Genomic DNA, 16,151 nt, shown 5'->3' with positions numbered 1-16,151 from the left:
CTTTTCATCCAAATTTCCTGTGGACCATTCCTGGAAAGGAAAACTAATTCACAATGGCTTGAGCTTCTCAGTGTAGTGAAAAGTTGTAATGGAGACCACTGTGCTCAAAGCAAAGGTTCAAACAGCTTTCACCTAACTCTGCTTTAAAACCACCTACCATTTTTTAGTAGCGTGTGCTCTTCTGCTAGCCACCTAAAAAAAGTATACAAGAGTACAACTGAATACAGATGGGCTAAGCTACAGATCTATGAAACATTTTAAGCCTCAATTAGTTTTATTTTCTTCTGCTGTCTTACAAAATATATTTTCTTCTAATTGGTCAAAGTGGGATTAGTAGATGTCAAACCTGGACACACCGCTGCTTGAGCTGCACATTGTTCACCTTCTTTATGGTACAGCTAACAGGGAGCCAGACAGCTGTGAACACAGAAAGCTTCCACAGTCTTTTCTGAGTTTCTGGATGGTGCAACCCATTTACAGTGCCACTGTAAGCAGCCCAGCCTGTGAAGTCCAGGCAGGCAAGCCTGTTTTAAGCCAAGATTTTTATGTTACTATTCCTCCTTCCCAACAGAGTGTGCCCACTGATCCTCCAGCACCCTGCTGCTGTTGGCTGAAAAGCTCTCCATCTCCTTTTGGTTGAGGCTTTTTAATGCTTGCTCCAAGATTGTTAGCTTCCTAATAGCAGCCAGCATGTTCTGTTTTTCCTAATATTTAAGTCTTGTTTGCTCTGGTAGTATCAAGATGGTCCCACTTAGAATAGGTGGCTGCTGAAGTTGCATTGGCTAGTGCATTTTTACAAAGCAGCCCACACTGAGCAGGCAGCACAGAAGCTGACCAGAACCTTTCATAAATGCATGACTTAAACCTGTAACCACTCAGGCTTGAACGCCAAGTCTCGTTTTTCCCAGTCTGTGACCTGTCTTTCCTCATGAGCTACCCATGGTCAGGAAGAGGTAACTCCAGCAAGTTGCTGTTCTATCCTACTGACTGCTGATGCCAATCTGAAGACTGGGAGCTCTGAAAAGGCTTGCCTAGAAACCTGACTGTGTAAGATGATCTATGTTCCACTTCGTCTAATGACATGAGTCACTCTTCAAATTGCCAAAGCACCTTCATCTTGGGTACAGTGCAAACAGTAACAAACACAAGCTCCTGCTGATCTATGGCAATAAAATCATAGAATCCTTAGAGTTAGATTTTAAAGGTCATCTAGTACAACTCCCCTGCAATGAACAGAGACTTGTACAGCTAAATCAGGTTGCCCAGGGCATAGGCATCATTACTCCTATTGTGGAGCCCAAAGCAGTGATAGGTGGAAAAAATTCATAGAATCATAGAATCATTAAGGTTGGAAAAGACCACTAGTATCATCTAGTCTAACCATAAATTGATCTTGATCAAGAAAAGAGTCTTAGGCAGAGTTGGTAACAGAAATAACAGCATCTGGTTCTTCATCATATTCTCATACACAACTCATACATTCTTTTCCACTGGGAGACTTTTATCCATGCAGGTCTTATTTTACATAGATTACTGTGAGTCTGACATCAGTCAAAAAATCCCTGGTGTCCACTCACAAATTTAGGAGTCATTTATATCTATAGTAATAAAAGCTGTATGCTGTTTATTTAGCAGAGCTGTTCTAACGTGCTGTTTGTTGTTTAGACAGTCTGTATCTTCTTCATATTGTAATTATATTAAAAAAGAATTCTTTCCTGAAATAAAGAGGTAATCATTCACAAGAGGCATAATTATTCCATGTGGCGCAGGCAGGATGCTGCAGAAAGAGCTGTCTTCTTTATGCATAAGAGGCTTTTATTGCAAGTGTTCTACACAGTAATTAAATTCCTTTGAATGAGAAAGCTTGATTGGATTTTCTTTGGTTTACAGGGAGGAGTCTGAAAAGCAAGGTAGTTATCTCAATTGCTATACAATTTTGACATCTGTTGAAGGCTAAGGAAAAAGGTTCAGAGTGCCAGATTCCCATCTCCCTTCCCTTATGTTAGTGTTATATTAGCTGAACTCTGTTGAATTCAGCTGAATTACACTCTGTTTGTATTTGTGTGGGAATAAAGCTCAGAAACCCTTGGCAGAAAGCAGAAGGCTACCTGCATGCACTCTGCGAGAATCCAAATTATCTAAGGGAGAAAAATATAGTTAGAGGAATGTTACATGCAGTTACAAAGACAAATGCCCAAAAGTGAGAAAACTTCACATTCATGGCTGTCCTTCCAATGGGATAGTTGCCTGACAGTGAGTCCAGCTTCAGCCCAGAACAGGCCAAAGTTTTAAGAGGCAGCAGCAAGCAAATGAAAAGTCAGATAAGCATACAGCAGGAGTCTGTATTATGGCTTGACATGTGTGCCAGGATGCTGGTGTGGCACAACTTTTGAGTATTTGAGTTGTCAAACTAAATCACATTTGTTTAATATCAACGATTACATGCAGCTGCAAAGGGATTTTTCAAAAGAAAATATGAAGAACGTAAATTAAAAGGAAAAGACTATTACATACAACCTCAGCATATATTAGCAATGGGGTTTGGGGGTTTGGGTCTTACAGCATAAATTACTGTATAAATTCATCCTATTACTGAGTGTCAGGAGATGTGTGGCACCATACAGGTGATTTCATTCTGCTCGGATGTAGCTGGAGGACTGTACACGCAATAAGGACAGTGGCAATTTCAGCAGCTCAGAGAAACATCACAGGGGAAAAGGGAGGCACTTGCCTAATGTGCGGTCTCCCTGTCTGCCTGATGCTGATGCTTTGTATCACCCAGCTGGAGTGGGAATCTCTAAGGCAGAGATAGCATGTATGCGTAGGGGCTGGATTCCTGAAGCTCCTCATCCTCACGCTGTCCATTAGACCTTCGGCTTTGGTAGTGTTCAGGAAGCACCATGAGGCAAGTGAACCCTGCCTTTGCATTCCCACCCAGTGGGAGTGGGAAGTAGTGGGAGAGTACTGCCCTAACCTGATGCCCAACAGGTGGGTTGCATCAAGCCAAAACTTCCCTGTCATGATTCTACTGACTTCTGAGAGATTGTGCTCCCCTTTATTGTTTATTAATTCTCAGAAAAGATGCCTCCTGGGTCCAGCCTATCTGTGCCATCCAGCTGTCTGTACAGGAAGTTTGAAGTGAAGCTAAATGTTGGTTCCATTTTACTGATTCTTTCGTTTCTTGCTGAGCAGAAACAGTCATCCCCGAGGATTATCTGGATCCAGCTAATATGAAGCGGTACAGTGCAGATCCTACTGACTCTGCCTTCAGTTGTGTGGGCTCCGTGTATGCCATGCGGCAGAGTCCTGCAGATGGACATCCTGCTGGAGGCTCCTCTTCCTCCTGTGGCCATCGACCTGCTCCGGTGTCCTCAGGGAGGTCTTCCTCTGCTGGCCCGCGGCACCACGCCTCCAGCCCAACAAGGAATGGGACCTATTCTGAAGGAAACACAAGTGGTAGTATAATATCTTCCTTCTAGCAATGTGTGTTGCTATGCTGGTGCCGTGCTGGGGTCTGAAGTCATTGCCAAATTTCCAGGAAAGTTAGCAAGGTGCACTTGCACTGGCATGCACTCCACGCGTGCTTCCACTTAAAAGGAGAAATAATAACCTATGTAAACACAAAATCAATCTGTTCATCATTAAGCAAAATGGTGAATGTTTTCTAATGCTGTTATTAATTATGTAAACGTATGCATTATGTATAATCGAGTGGCAATCACAACTGCCATTATCAATTTACAGACATAAATATTAATACATAAGGCGTTCTTCCCCAAGATTGAGACTTCTTACAGGCAGGTTAATTGCATGAGAGCAGCTGTGTACAAAGTACCACAACGAGCAAATTCAAATATTAGAGCCTATCAAACGATTTAGCAAAAGTTTTTGCTTCCCAGATGTATAGCCAACCTTACCCCTTGAAATACAAACTGCAGCAAATTTTATTTGAAAAAGGCTGACCAGAAACACATTTTTAGAAATCACCTGGCTCACTGCTCAAGGCTTTTTTATCCTTTAGGGAAGAAAAGTCAGTAGAAGTTTGTCTGCAGATCCAAGAGATGCCACAGGAACCACTGCTTTCAATAACCCTTCCACTCCCCTTTCTTGGTATTTTTGTCCAGCTATCCTCGTAGGATTTAAACTCACTGAGTTGATCGCTCTGCCCATTAAGGGCACTCTGCTGGTGCCAAGCCCTCTTAAAATGGGACTCATTGCAAAAGATGGCTTCCCTCCAGGAAAACTTTCCTGGCAGCTGAGGTGAGAGGAGCAAGTGAGACTACAGGGGCAGCCTGGTGTAAGGCAGAGAAGGGCAGAGGATGGGGTAGATACTCAGAATATCAGGAGAGAACTAGCTGAGATAGTGGCAAGCGTACTTTCTAATCCTGGACTGCATTTGCTCTTCTCCAGCTTTGTGCTGTATTCCGTTAGCCACGACTTCTTTCACCCCAGAAAAGACTTGGGTTCATCGAATGAGTTAGGTGATTCCCTGAACTTCTGCTTTTTCTTTATTTGCATTTTTCAATTCCTCCATGAATGGGTCTTTATCAGTGGCCATTTGAATAGTGTCTTCACCCCTTACTAATTATTCAAACTTCATTTATGCATTTTTCATCTTGAAGGTAGATTTAACAAAGGAGTTGAATATCTCAGCCATTTTCAAGTCATTAATTTCTTCCCCTTCCTCATATATTAATGGAATCTACTGTCACTCCAGTTACTTTTTCCTCTTGATATATTTGCTGTAGCTTTGCTGGTTCCCCCTAACCTTTTTGTCCAGCATTGGCTTCTTACATTGCTTTTTGCATTTCCCCTGGAAACTGGAAGGGCTTCTGCAATAAGCCAAGATTTAACAATGTTGTTACTAGCTTGGTTTGAAAACCTTCATCATTCTGGATATTTCTTCGTAGTGTACAGGAAAATGTCAGAGCAGCTGAGATCGAAGTTCTGAAGTTCTGCTTTGCTGTGCATCTTGTCTCCAGCATGAGGCATGCCCCAGGGCAGAGCTGAGCGCAGGCACAGCAGTGCTTCCCCAGCACCCTCTCCACTTTCAGAAATTGGTGGCTGAAGGACTTTGAGCCAGAAGTGGTGAATTCATATTGAGTAACCAGTCATAGGTTCTTCTCCCTTAAATTACCCAATGGCTTATTGAATACATTGCATGTTTTCAGCATTAATAATAATAATAACACCATGGTAAAGTTCCTGTGCTTAAAAGTGCATTATGTGGAGAAAAGCCTTTGTATAATGGATTTGAATCTATGTTCGGGAGACTGGAGCTTAAAATCAGGGCTTAATCTTGCTCGGCTGTATTATTTTCTCTTCTGTGACTATGAACGTCCCTGTTATTTTGGCCAGTTCAGCCGTAAGGGCTCCTAAAGCTGATGGTTAAGAAGAGAGCATCACACACACACAAAAAAAAGTTGTTAATCTATTGATAGCACTTATCTATAATTATTAACAGTGAGGGTATGCATGTGCAGGAGTAAATACATCCATATAGAGATGAGTTTGTCATCAATGTCTCCAACAGGAGGATTAGCAATTGCCTGTGTTCTAGGTGCTCTGTGCACCTCTGTACATCTGCCCCAGTGATTTGTGAATGTTTGTGCCACCACCATCCCCTTTCCCCTGAACTTCTTCACTGCCCTGGATCTGCTTTCTCTGAAGCAGAGGAGAGCAGTTGGCTCTTCCCTACGGCCATGATGCTTTCAGTGACTGAGACGTACAACACAGTGACAACCATGAAGTCAGGGTGCCCACAGATTTATTACAGCAACCCTTCCATCCTTAGGGAAACAGTGCAACTTCCAGGCAGTCTGCTTTCATTTCCTTCTCCATTTGCCATAGTGTCAGTGCTGTAGCGCAGCTCTGTACTGCTGGAATTCCCATTGTGGATTTCTACAAAGTGCTGTTTGCTTCTCCTTAAAGGTAGAGACTCTATTTTTTCACAGCTATCCTATTTTTCATGTATTTTTCTCTTTATACTTTAATAGTAATCACAACCTTTTAAATATGTATCTTCCCATGAATGCTTCAGTGCAGCTACGCTGGAGTTTGATTACTGTCTTGGCAAAATCTCTCTCAAAGGTCTTAGGAATCCGTGCTCTCAACATGATGCTTGTGTGTATGCTTTTCCACTTTCTAGGGACAATTCATATGCTCCTGAATCATAAACGGGCAGAGATGAGTAATTGGTGCATACATGCATCCGTTTTAATCCTCCTCAGTTTGCTTACTTAAAGACAGGGATGGACAGGGCTCATTAAAAAGAGGAAGAATTTATCTCCAAAACCTCAGGTCAATCCATTTTATTAATTGATATATCAGAAAAATAGCATGCCTTATTTATCAGGGTGGGCAAACATTGTGGCAAAAATCATAACTGCAAAACATATCTCAGCACATAGCAGAACAAGCTTTTCAAGGGGAATGGATGAGATTAAAACCCAAAGCTCTCATTAATGCGATTGGAAGCATGATGCCTAATTCTCCATGACTATGCTAAAAATTTCCAAACAAACAAACAAACAAAAAAATCTCATTTCAGAAAGCCAGTTGGGGCTACTAAGAGATAAACATGCACTTTGCTGTCATCGTCTGCCAAATTGAAGCTCTTAAATCTGAGAAGGAATAGTCAAGGACATCATAAACCATAAACTTTTCCAAGCCTTCTTATATAAAGACAAACAAACCCTTTATCCCAAGTGTGAAGAATTGTGCGTTCAGCCGCAACGTAACAGCCTCAACCTTGCCTATAGCCTGGGGACTTTATGCAGATTTTATTATCCAATATTAACAGTTAATTATTACCCCCGAGGGTCTTTGTTAAAGAGACAGTCCCACTTGCTTAATACATTTTTTTCCTGACAGCATTTCAGGCACAGGGTTCGAAGGTTGTTTTTCACAGATGAATGCTGCAAGCACCTTGCAGGGGAGCCAGGCTCAGCACCTCCTCCAGGCAATGGCAAGGGAATAGAAGCTCAGCCCTGGTCCCGCTGCTTCTGTGTGCACAGCTTGCCAGGTTTTGAGGGCACTTTCGCAACCTGGAAGGTTCGACACCTGCACTGAGCTTTTCTTTTTCTTCTTCAAAAGAGAGACAAGGAAAGCCCCAGTAAGCGTTTGCCACCAGTTTATGGCTGTATCTCAATCAGCAGGGCTGCTCTGGCAGTTGTGGCATCACGTCCCCATGCCACACTGTGGGTGCTGCCTGCTGTCTCAGGAAGCCTCTCCTGCAGAGCCCTCCTCCTGTCCTCACATGCGGTGGAAGGGCTTTTTAAAGAAGTGTTTCCTATCCCTCTGTACCATTGAGGTCCTGCTACTTTGGCTTACTTTCAGTGGATCTGCTGCTCCTCATTAACTGCTCCAGTACGATCAGAGAGAGCCTTTTAAAATTTCATCCCCACCCCTTTTCCCTGAGGCAAAGAAATCATTTAGGCCTGCAGCAATATTAAAGTTCATCTGTCACTTCCTTTCCACTCTTATCTATCAATGGCCACACTCCCTTGGGGCTCTGTTTGTTTGCCAAGAACATATTTAGGGAGTCCATTATTTATCTTTCCTTCTTTCACAGGTTTAACTCCACTTTAGCATTGTATTTTCTCATTGTGACTCTGCAGCCACTCAGCTGTTGGCTTTCCCTCCCTTCACCCTCCTTCTCAGGAACATCTGGAGCCTGAAGTGGGCTCAGAAAAAAGCCTGAGGGGCAAGAGCTCCACCACTGGCTCCTTTGCACCAACACTGTCTTGCCATTGGCTTTGTTGGGTGTTGGGTGCCGATCTCATACTTCCAGCCATCCCTGCAATGGTCTCAGCTGGGATGCCCCAAGAGCCTTCCCCTGCAGGGAGCTCCTTCCCCATCCTCTCCAGTGCCAACACAGGCAGGAGGGGGAGTGCTTCCCTTTGATTACCTGAATTTCCATATCTCATTCCATTAATTTGACAATTTTTTTTTGCCACCTGTCAAAAACAGGAAATTGGATTTGACCTAGATTACGATCTCTAAAAATAATTATTGGTCCTGAGCACTCCCATCTCTTTGTAATCTGAGTATTCATTATCATCTTGATTAATTCTGATGACAGGATGGCATAGGATACCCAGGAGACATGAGACTTCCTCATTTATCTAATTCTTAGGTTAAATGTGAATACCTTCAGATAAGAAAAAATGTATAGTACTTGCCCTGCTGCCATCAAACACTTTTGTGCTTAATATAATCTTTTAGCAAAGTGATGCTATTGAAACAGAGAACTCGTGCCTTTGTGTAGGCATGAAATGATTTATTTTTTTCAGAAATAAAGAAACTGCACTTACATGGGTAAATTACAAAGTTAAGAAGTCAGAATAAATTAGGAAACAAAATACATTTTAAAAGAGATGGAAAAACAGATTGCTTCCAACCTCACCAGCTATGAACTGCATTTGAGATGTCTGTCTGCAAACTGATGGTATCCCAGTTTTACTGACAGCATTTAAAAGTAGCCACTTACATGCAAGGAAAATATCACAATTCATGAAAAAGCAGCAGAGAATATAGGACATGAACCTAGGAATATATATAGATTAAAATAGAGTTAATATCTATGCATAGTTTTTGTTTCTACGTGGTTCTACTGCGGGTGGGGTTTGACAGGATTACCTTCACTTGTTGGAGGCTGGAAGAGTTCTGGCCATGTAGATTCTTTAGAAAGGTCATTTTTATATTTCTCTAAAAAAATCAGATTTATGCTATTGTTTGCTAGACTGCAGAGCACTGAGTAGAGTTTGCCCTGTCATTTCAACCTTTTCTTCTCACCCCACTTCCTTATATTACCAATATTTCTAATGCCCGCAGAGGCTCCCAGCTGCTCCCAGGGGCTTGCTACTTCCCTTTACCCTTTCCTGGCATTTCTGGAAGCAACGCATTTCTGGCAGAAGGGCATTTCTGGGCAGCAGTCACTTGGGTCCAGGGCTGCTCTCCTTTCACCTGGTGTGAACCCCAGGCAAAGCCGTCTCAGATTTCCTTGCAGTCATGCAAATTTAAGTGGAAAAAATGTGATCCTCGGTAGTGGCACATGTTCCCTGACCACACTATTGCTGTGGCATTAAAACTTCTGCAACCTTACAGGCACTGAGTAGCCTTTCAGTCCTCTCTCTATTTTTCCCCTTGCCCTCAATTCGTGGTGCCCACACTCAGCTTGTGCTGCTGGCGTGTCAGACTGCAGCAGCCTCCTGCAGGTGCTGGCTCCTCCAGCTCCCAGGCAAGTCGAGGTTCTCTCACTCGTCCCTGACAAACTTGCTCAATATTACTGATGATCCAGGGGCTGGCTGAAATTGCCCCATACGTTTTGCACTCTTCATCTTCATCGCTTTATGCCAAAGAGTCCAGATGGTGTCTGTACCACTGTGTATTGCATTTATTCTGCGAGCAGAGCCCAGGGTCGCATGAGTCCATATGAACACAAATCCTCACTGTCTAATTAAGAGGACCTGCGGCTATTCCTTGTCCTTTATATCCAGAACAGTGACTTAGCAAATGAGAGTGTAATTATCATGATATTTACATCACATCCCATTATGAAGCCCATCGACCACATTCACACATTCATAGCGCTGCTGCTTTCTACAGTTCATCCTTTATAACTGCAAAATATACCTCATTACATTATACTGTGGGATGCGGATGCGGCAAGAAAAAAGGACCAATATGCACATAAAGCCATCATTGTGCATAGATGGGCAGACCCCCACTCACATAAATCAGCACGGTTCTATTGAAGTCATCAGAACAAGGATTTACATAAGCCACCAACCCCGCCCACTGCATTTGCTCATACGCATTATCATGTTTTGAGCCACGCGTGGTATTCTCACACATTTTATGAACTCAGAATTTCTCTGGAGGGATCAGCCCTTCTTTCCTCAGCAGCTTGAAGCCATTCTGGCTCCCCTGCTTGCTACCTGGGGCCTCTCCAGGCTCCAGTTTAGCTATCCATGATCTCCCTCTGTTTGCACTCTTCTGCTTCCCTTTCTGTCTCCTGCAGTGCCTGCTTGCTTACCACCTACATCTCTCATTGAAAACTGAACCTTAGCAGAAACTGATGAGCAAGTCTTGGCAAGTAACATCACATCCATTTCTGTGCTGCTGCCTGTGAATATAAAGTTTGCATTGTGTGGATTTCCTGTAACCTAGCATAATACAGTACTTGGGATAGTGAAACAACGTAAGGGTATATGTATGTGTGCAAATTATATGCATCTAAGGCTAAGATTTATAATTCTGCAGAGACTAAGAATAAAAACATAAATGCACTTTCATTCTGATATGCCTTTATTCACTTGATTTAAAGCTACAGCAAGTCAAAGTGACCTTAAATCATCCAGGGCTTACACCATTAAAAAGTCACATGTGCAGTGTTCATCTCCATGTATTTTAGTAGATCTCCAAACAGGCATTCACTGGGGACCTTTAGCTTCACGTGAGCAGAACATTCAGTAGGAACCCACCTCTAAGCTTCAAGAAAAGACTGAATGTCTGGATGCAAAGAAATAAAATATTTGCTGTATCCCAATTTTATCTCCTAGCCTTTGCATTTAATGGCAAGCTCCTTTGTTTCATGCCTCCAGGTGGGAGGGTTGTGTCTTCTGGAGTCGAGATCCCCAGTGTTTGCAGATCAGACAGCAGGGGCAGCTCAGTTTAAGAGGCTGGCAGCTGGCACATTGTTCCTTCCCCAGCAGGAACCTGAGTGTTTCATGTTTTTTAACACAATTCACCAGCTGGGATCATATCTCCTGGTAAGCAGTTGGATCCAAAACTGCCAAGTCCCTTCTCTCTCACCCCATCAGCTCAGGCTGATACGCACAGATCCAACATCCAACACGTGGGGCTGCTGCACTGCTGCATGCCCACAAACCAAGGAAATCACTGCATGCTTTTGTAATGTGCTGTTGTGGGCTTTTTTGTATCGATAGCCTCAAGTCCTTCACCAGAACGACAAGACGTGGCTCGGCCATCAAGCAAGAATCCTTTGACCTGGACCGTGGATGATGTGATTTGGTTTGTGAAGGATGCAGACCCTCACGCTTTAGGTCCTCACGTGGAGCTCTTCAGAAAACACGTATGTAAAGGCTGCTCTTAGTGCTTCTAGGGGATTTAAGTCACCTGCAAGAGAGACAGCCAGCATACCACGTGCGCCCTGTCTATGGCTGCTATAGGGAGTGCCTGTGCTCAGATGGTTTGAGCAAAGGGCCCTGCAAGGGGTTCACATCAAACAGGGGGCTAGGGTGAAGAAACATTCACTTATCCCTCAATAGTAAAATCCTAACAACATCTTTAGGAAATGCTCATTATTTCTTCTCACCATGCCAGCATAAATCATTATGCTAAACCTAACAGAAATCATACAGGATCTGGTGTTTTTTTTTTCACTGTCAGATTGTGTGGCAAAAAAAACGTGCTTCAAACACTTCTTTTTTTTTCCAGGATACCTGTGATTCCTCTCCAAAGAGCTTTTTTAAAATATAATATATATAATATAAAATATATAATATATATTATATATATAATTTTTAATATATATATATATCTGTGGACATTTAGCAGCAGAAGCCTGAAACAGCCAAATTTGTGGACTTTTAATATTATGTAACTACATAACCAGATTTAAAGGACCAGATGACTTACTGGGGAATATGATAGCTGCCTTCATTAGGCCATCTCTTGTGAAGAAATCCTAATTAGTAGACTGTAAACAATATCTGATCAGGATTTTCTTGTTTTTGCTGGATCTGGTAGCACCACATATCACTACATCTTCAGCCTCATCCACCCTTCCTTGGCCAATTCAGAGCATGAGCCTCGATGGATGCTCACCACAGTCAGGGACTGAGACCATCTGACACCTGCAGGCAGGGCGATGGGGTGAGGACAGAGCAGGCACAGCCATGCTAGGATCAAACCTTTGATTGCAGACCAGGTGCTAGCTTTCTTTCCCTGCTTTCTGCAGAGGAGTCAGATGGCCCACATTGGCCAAATAGGTATCAGGAAGATAAATGAGGCACATGTAGACTTAAGGAAACTTGCTTTGACGTGAATTTTTGAGACTTGTAGAAGGAGCTGTGCACCAGTAGAGAGGATTGCCCTGGTCTGTGAAGTGCACACTCCCAGGTACACTGCCAGGAAGAATATTTAATCTTGGCTCATTGGGCCTGCTGCTCTGAAGCATGCCATGCTACAATACTGTCACTGCTCTGTGACCAAAGAGACCAAGTTAAATTGCCTCTGAAGACTGTTTCTGTCAGCATTGGTCAAGCACCCAGCACCTCTACTCTAATACTGGGCTCTACTCATTACTGGTTTCCTTGTAAAATATGCAGTAGGTTTGAGAACCTGGGTAAGATTACCACACAACTCAATTCAATTGCGCCTTGGAGTTATATATGCCCCTGCAATTTTTCAGCCTTCAAACCTCATCTGGATTAGCACAGAGACCCCAGGGGTGAGAGACAAGTGATTAGTCCATTAACCTTAGTCATATCTTCCTGTATATTCAATCTTTCTATGAAGCAGGTGCATAATTTACTTAGAAGCACTTACTGTCATTGACAAGGCCCAGTTGTCACCTGAAATTGTTGCTGTGGCAGTCAGCTCATCTGAGCTATGACACTGGGAGGGAGAAGATGGTGGGGCCACGAGGAGGGGAAGGGTGGGGAGGTATCCTGCATATTGACAGAACTCTTTCCCTTTGCTATATTGGTCCATGTGAGTGCTGACCGCAGTGCCCAGAGCCATTCTGCTGGTTGTAGGGAGGTGTAGCCTGCACAGACCACAGCTTCAACACATGTCACAGGTTGTCCGTGGCTCTTGCTCTGCTCTCCTCACCAGAAGCAGAAGCTTGAATCAACCACCAGGTACAATTCTTGTGCTGAAGGCACGGGACTTGATCAGTGCCCACTCAAAACACGTGCAAAGAAACTAGCATGAGCTCAGCAGTACCCACTCTTGCAGTTGGAAGCTGTATGTTCAAATTCCTTGTATCATTATCTTGCAGCCCATACATTTGCTGTCCCCATCTCTTGCAGAAAAACTGCAGCACTCTAACTTGCAGTGGGCCAGATCTCAACTAATGTGTGTGAAACAAGCTGATTGCATTGAATTTAACAGTTCCAGATCTGACTCAAGATCTTCTACTGCAAACTGGGGAGCCATGTTATAGAATCCCACATTTTATTTATTTATTTATTTTTTTAAGGGATGACAATAATACTGGAGAGAAGCCAAGTCAACAATCTGTATAGGGATTTGGCTAATATGGGGGTATTTTGGATTGATTAAATATGAATTCTCCCTATGGCATGCTCTAGTTATTTTGACCTCTACTCCACCATAATAGAGGAAATAATAAAATGTTGAACTCCACACTTAGAAACAGTTACATTCACACCAAATACCTTGACAGTGATTTTACCCAATGGCATCGCATCTCCAGGAGTACGGTTTTATAAGCAAATATTAATTTAAATATGATACTTAATCTTCTTTTCTTTAGCTTCTTTAAAATAATGGGAAGGAGAGAAGGAGAGCAAAGAGAGTTTTTGTAATGGATGGAGTGGGGGTTGCAGAATGAAGAGCATCAATTGATTGAGTTAATCAGAAAGTGACCTTAACTGCTCATCAGCTAAATCACCTGCTGAATGGAATAATAATGATCAGGGCAAATTAGGATCCATAGTATTGCTTAATTAGTAGGTAATGGATCACAGAGGAAAAAAGCACTGTGAAAACCATCAAATAGAATATATACAGCATTAATGCTCCTGTGTGGATGCCTGCATTTATGCACTCATATTCATTAGTTATGTTTTAGCTCTCCAAGCAACAAAGCGAGGTGAAGACCAAGAGGAGAGTTATTATTTTTAAGCAGCTCTCCTAATACAGTTGGGGGAAAAAAAAACAAACAGGCAAGCTCAGAAACAGAAGTAGGGCATTGTATTTGGAAGCTTCTGTGCTTTACAGTCATAGGAGAACCCGCAGTGGAACAGCGTCCACCTCTTTGTACACCAGTGCTATTTGGTGCTTAACACAGCATTTTGTAGTTACAAAAGGTTTTTCAAGCCAAAGGTCTGGTATAAACAGATGAACTTGGTGGCAAATGAATTATGGTATTACTGCTTTCAATTTAAGAAACTAATTGCATGTATCACCGGGTGTAAGTGTACTGAGGATACACGAAATATGCAGATAGCCAGGAACAAAGCTGAGATTCAGAGGTGTGCTATTAGCAGTTAATGAGGCCACATCTCTCCATCACTTGCTCCTTTCTCTTAAGATCAGTTTTCTCAGAACTGGGCTTGGAGCAAGTCTGATGTTTAAAAAAAAAATCCTCATGATTTTGCTGTCAAAGAATCAAAAACATTGACAAACCTTAGGGTTCATTGAAGAATAAGTAGTAATATTTGATTAAAAGCTCCTTTAGAGTTTCCTTTTATCCTACTTCAGCTTTCAATTTCTTAATGAAATTTCAAAATTCATGACATTTCCATCTATGATGTGCCGTTTCTGATTCACCCTGGGTAATGTGTCAGGATTACAGCACTGACATCTTGCTTTTGTGGTGCTGGAAGCAGGGGGTTTACGTATTTTGATTCTCTTTCTCTCTTCTGAAATCAGGAGATTGATGGCAATGCTTTGTTGCTGCTGAAAAGTGACATGATCATGAAATACCTGGGGCTGAAACTGGGACCTGCGCTGAAACTGTGCTACCACATCGATAAGCTCAAGCAAGCCAAGTTCTAACAGCTTCCTGAACAACAGCAGAACCTAAATCTAGACAAAAAACTATAGGTAACATGCTGCCTTACAGAAATGCATTCTTTTGAAGATTGTTTTTCCCCTCTTTAACAAAGACTTTGTCTTTTTTAACATTTGTGCATCTTCGCAATTTTTTTAGTCCAATGGGAGCTTTCGGGCTGCTTTGTGTTAATAATTTGCCAAAAAGTGTATAATTACAGTAATTATTTTGTACCATTAATGTTATTATGATTATAGTAAGTCCTATTTTTGTAATCAGAAGGGGGAAAATCAAAAGCAAACAGTGACTGCTGGCAGAAAGACCGTTGGCTGCCTGCCAGGAAGGGATGGGGTGGGACACAGCGCTGCCTGGGCTGACATGTTCAGAGTGTTTGGGGGAACGCGTGCCCTTTGGTTAGCCAACATTGAACAGGAGCCACCCTGTGTCTTGCACTAAAATCTGGAAAAGTTTAATTCTTCAGTTTGAAAGAAGAAAAAAAGGAAAAAAAAAAAATTAGAAGGAAAATTAAGAGAGAAAAAAAGAATTTTATTTTATGAAATAAAAAGATGGAAAAGGTTTTTATAGCAGCTGAAGTACCTTTTCCCACTAGAGGGAGCAGCCCTAATAGACTTGAGGCTGGAGCTGTGACGACATGGTGCTTTCCATCTGATGAGCTCTGACCATCTGACTCTACTAACCAGCACATCTCTAAATACCCAGGAGGAATTGCAGGCTCCCAGCAGGACAAGCCGTCACCGGTTACAGTTAATTATTTCAAGAAAAGTCCCAGTGCAGAAAGCGTTTCTGACAGGATGTTTCCTGTTAGGTTAAAGAGGGGGTGGATGGCTCCCACGGAGTCTGGCACGCTCAGCCATCATCTCCCCACCTTTCTGCCTGATGTATTGGTTCACAGCACTCAAAGAAAAGAAAAAAAACACAGAATTTCTGGGTTTGCTCTTGTTTGGCAGGTGGGAATATTCCCCATGAGGAAGGCACACTGCTGTGCACTGCAGCAATGGTTAGGGCCAAGGAGGGTGCTGCATGGCCACTGCCTGGTTGCACTGCTGCAGAGGACAATGCACACTTGCTTTCAGCATATCTGCATGTTTTCAAGTAGACTCAAGGTCTCCCTGGCCTCTTACACAAATACGAGAGGTGCTCGTTGATATTCTATGTAGCCACACCAAGAGAAAGGCAAGTCAAAGGGTGAGGAAGTGATTTGTGGAGTAGGTATGCCCTCATCTTCATCCTTCACAAATGGAGGATTATGAAGGGACACATCCATACAGTTTTAAACATTCGGTGCATGACAAGGAGTGGTAGCAAATGTTTGTTGATCATGCGGGTTGTTTTGAAGCTCACCTCAACAGAATTGGGTAAC

At 42.7% G+C, this 16,151-nt stretch overlaps 1 protein-coding gene across 1 annotated transcript; it reads left to right on the top strand.

Annotated features, from left to right (window-relative positions):
• Positions 1-337: 337 nt before the first annotated feature.
• SCML4 (Scm polycomb group protein like 4) lies at positions 338-14,775 on the top strand. Its single transcript, XM_042828566.1, has 4 exons — positions 338-392; positions 3,193-3,456; positions 10,953-11,098; positions 14,650-14,775. Exons 1-4 carry the CDS (start codon positions 338-340, stop codon positions 14,773-14,775), a joined length of 591 nt encoding a protein of 196 aa, XP_042684500.1.
• Positions 14,776-16,151: the final 1,376 nt, after the last annotated feature.

The sequence above is a fragment of the Centrocercus urophasianus genome, unplaced genomic scaffold, assembly GCF_019232065.1.
Source record: "Centrocercus urophasianus isolate 14NV4802_14NV808 unplaced genomic scaffold, USGS_Curo_1.0 seq_10, whole genome shotgun sequence".
In the NCBI taxonomy this organism is placed as follows: domain Eukaryota; kingdom Metazoa; phylum Chordata; class Aves; order Galliformes; family Phasianidae; genus Centrocercus; species Centrocercus urophasianus.
This window is presented reverse-complemented; position numbering and strand designations above follow the sequence as displayed.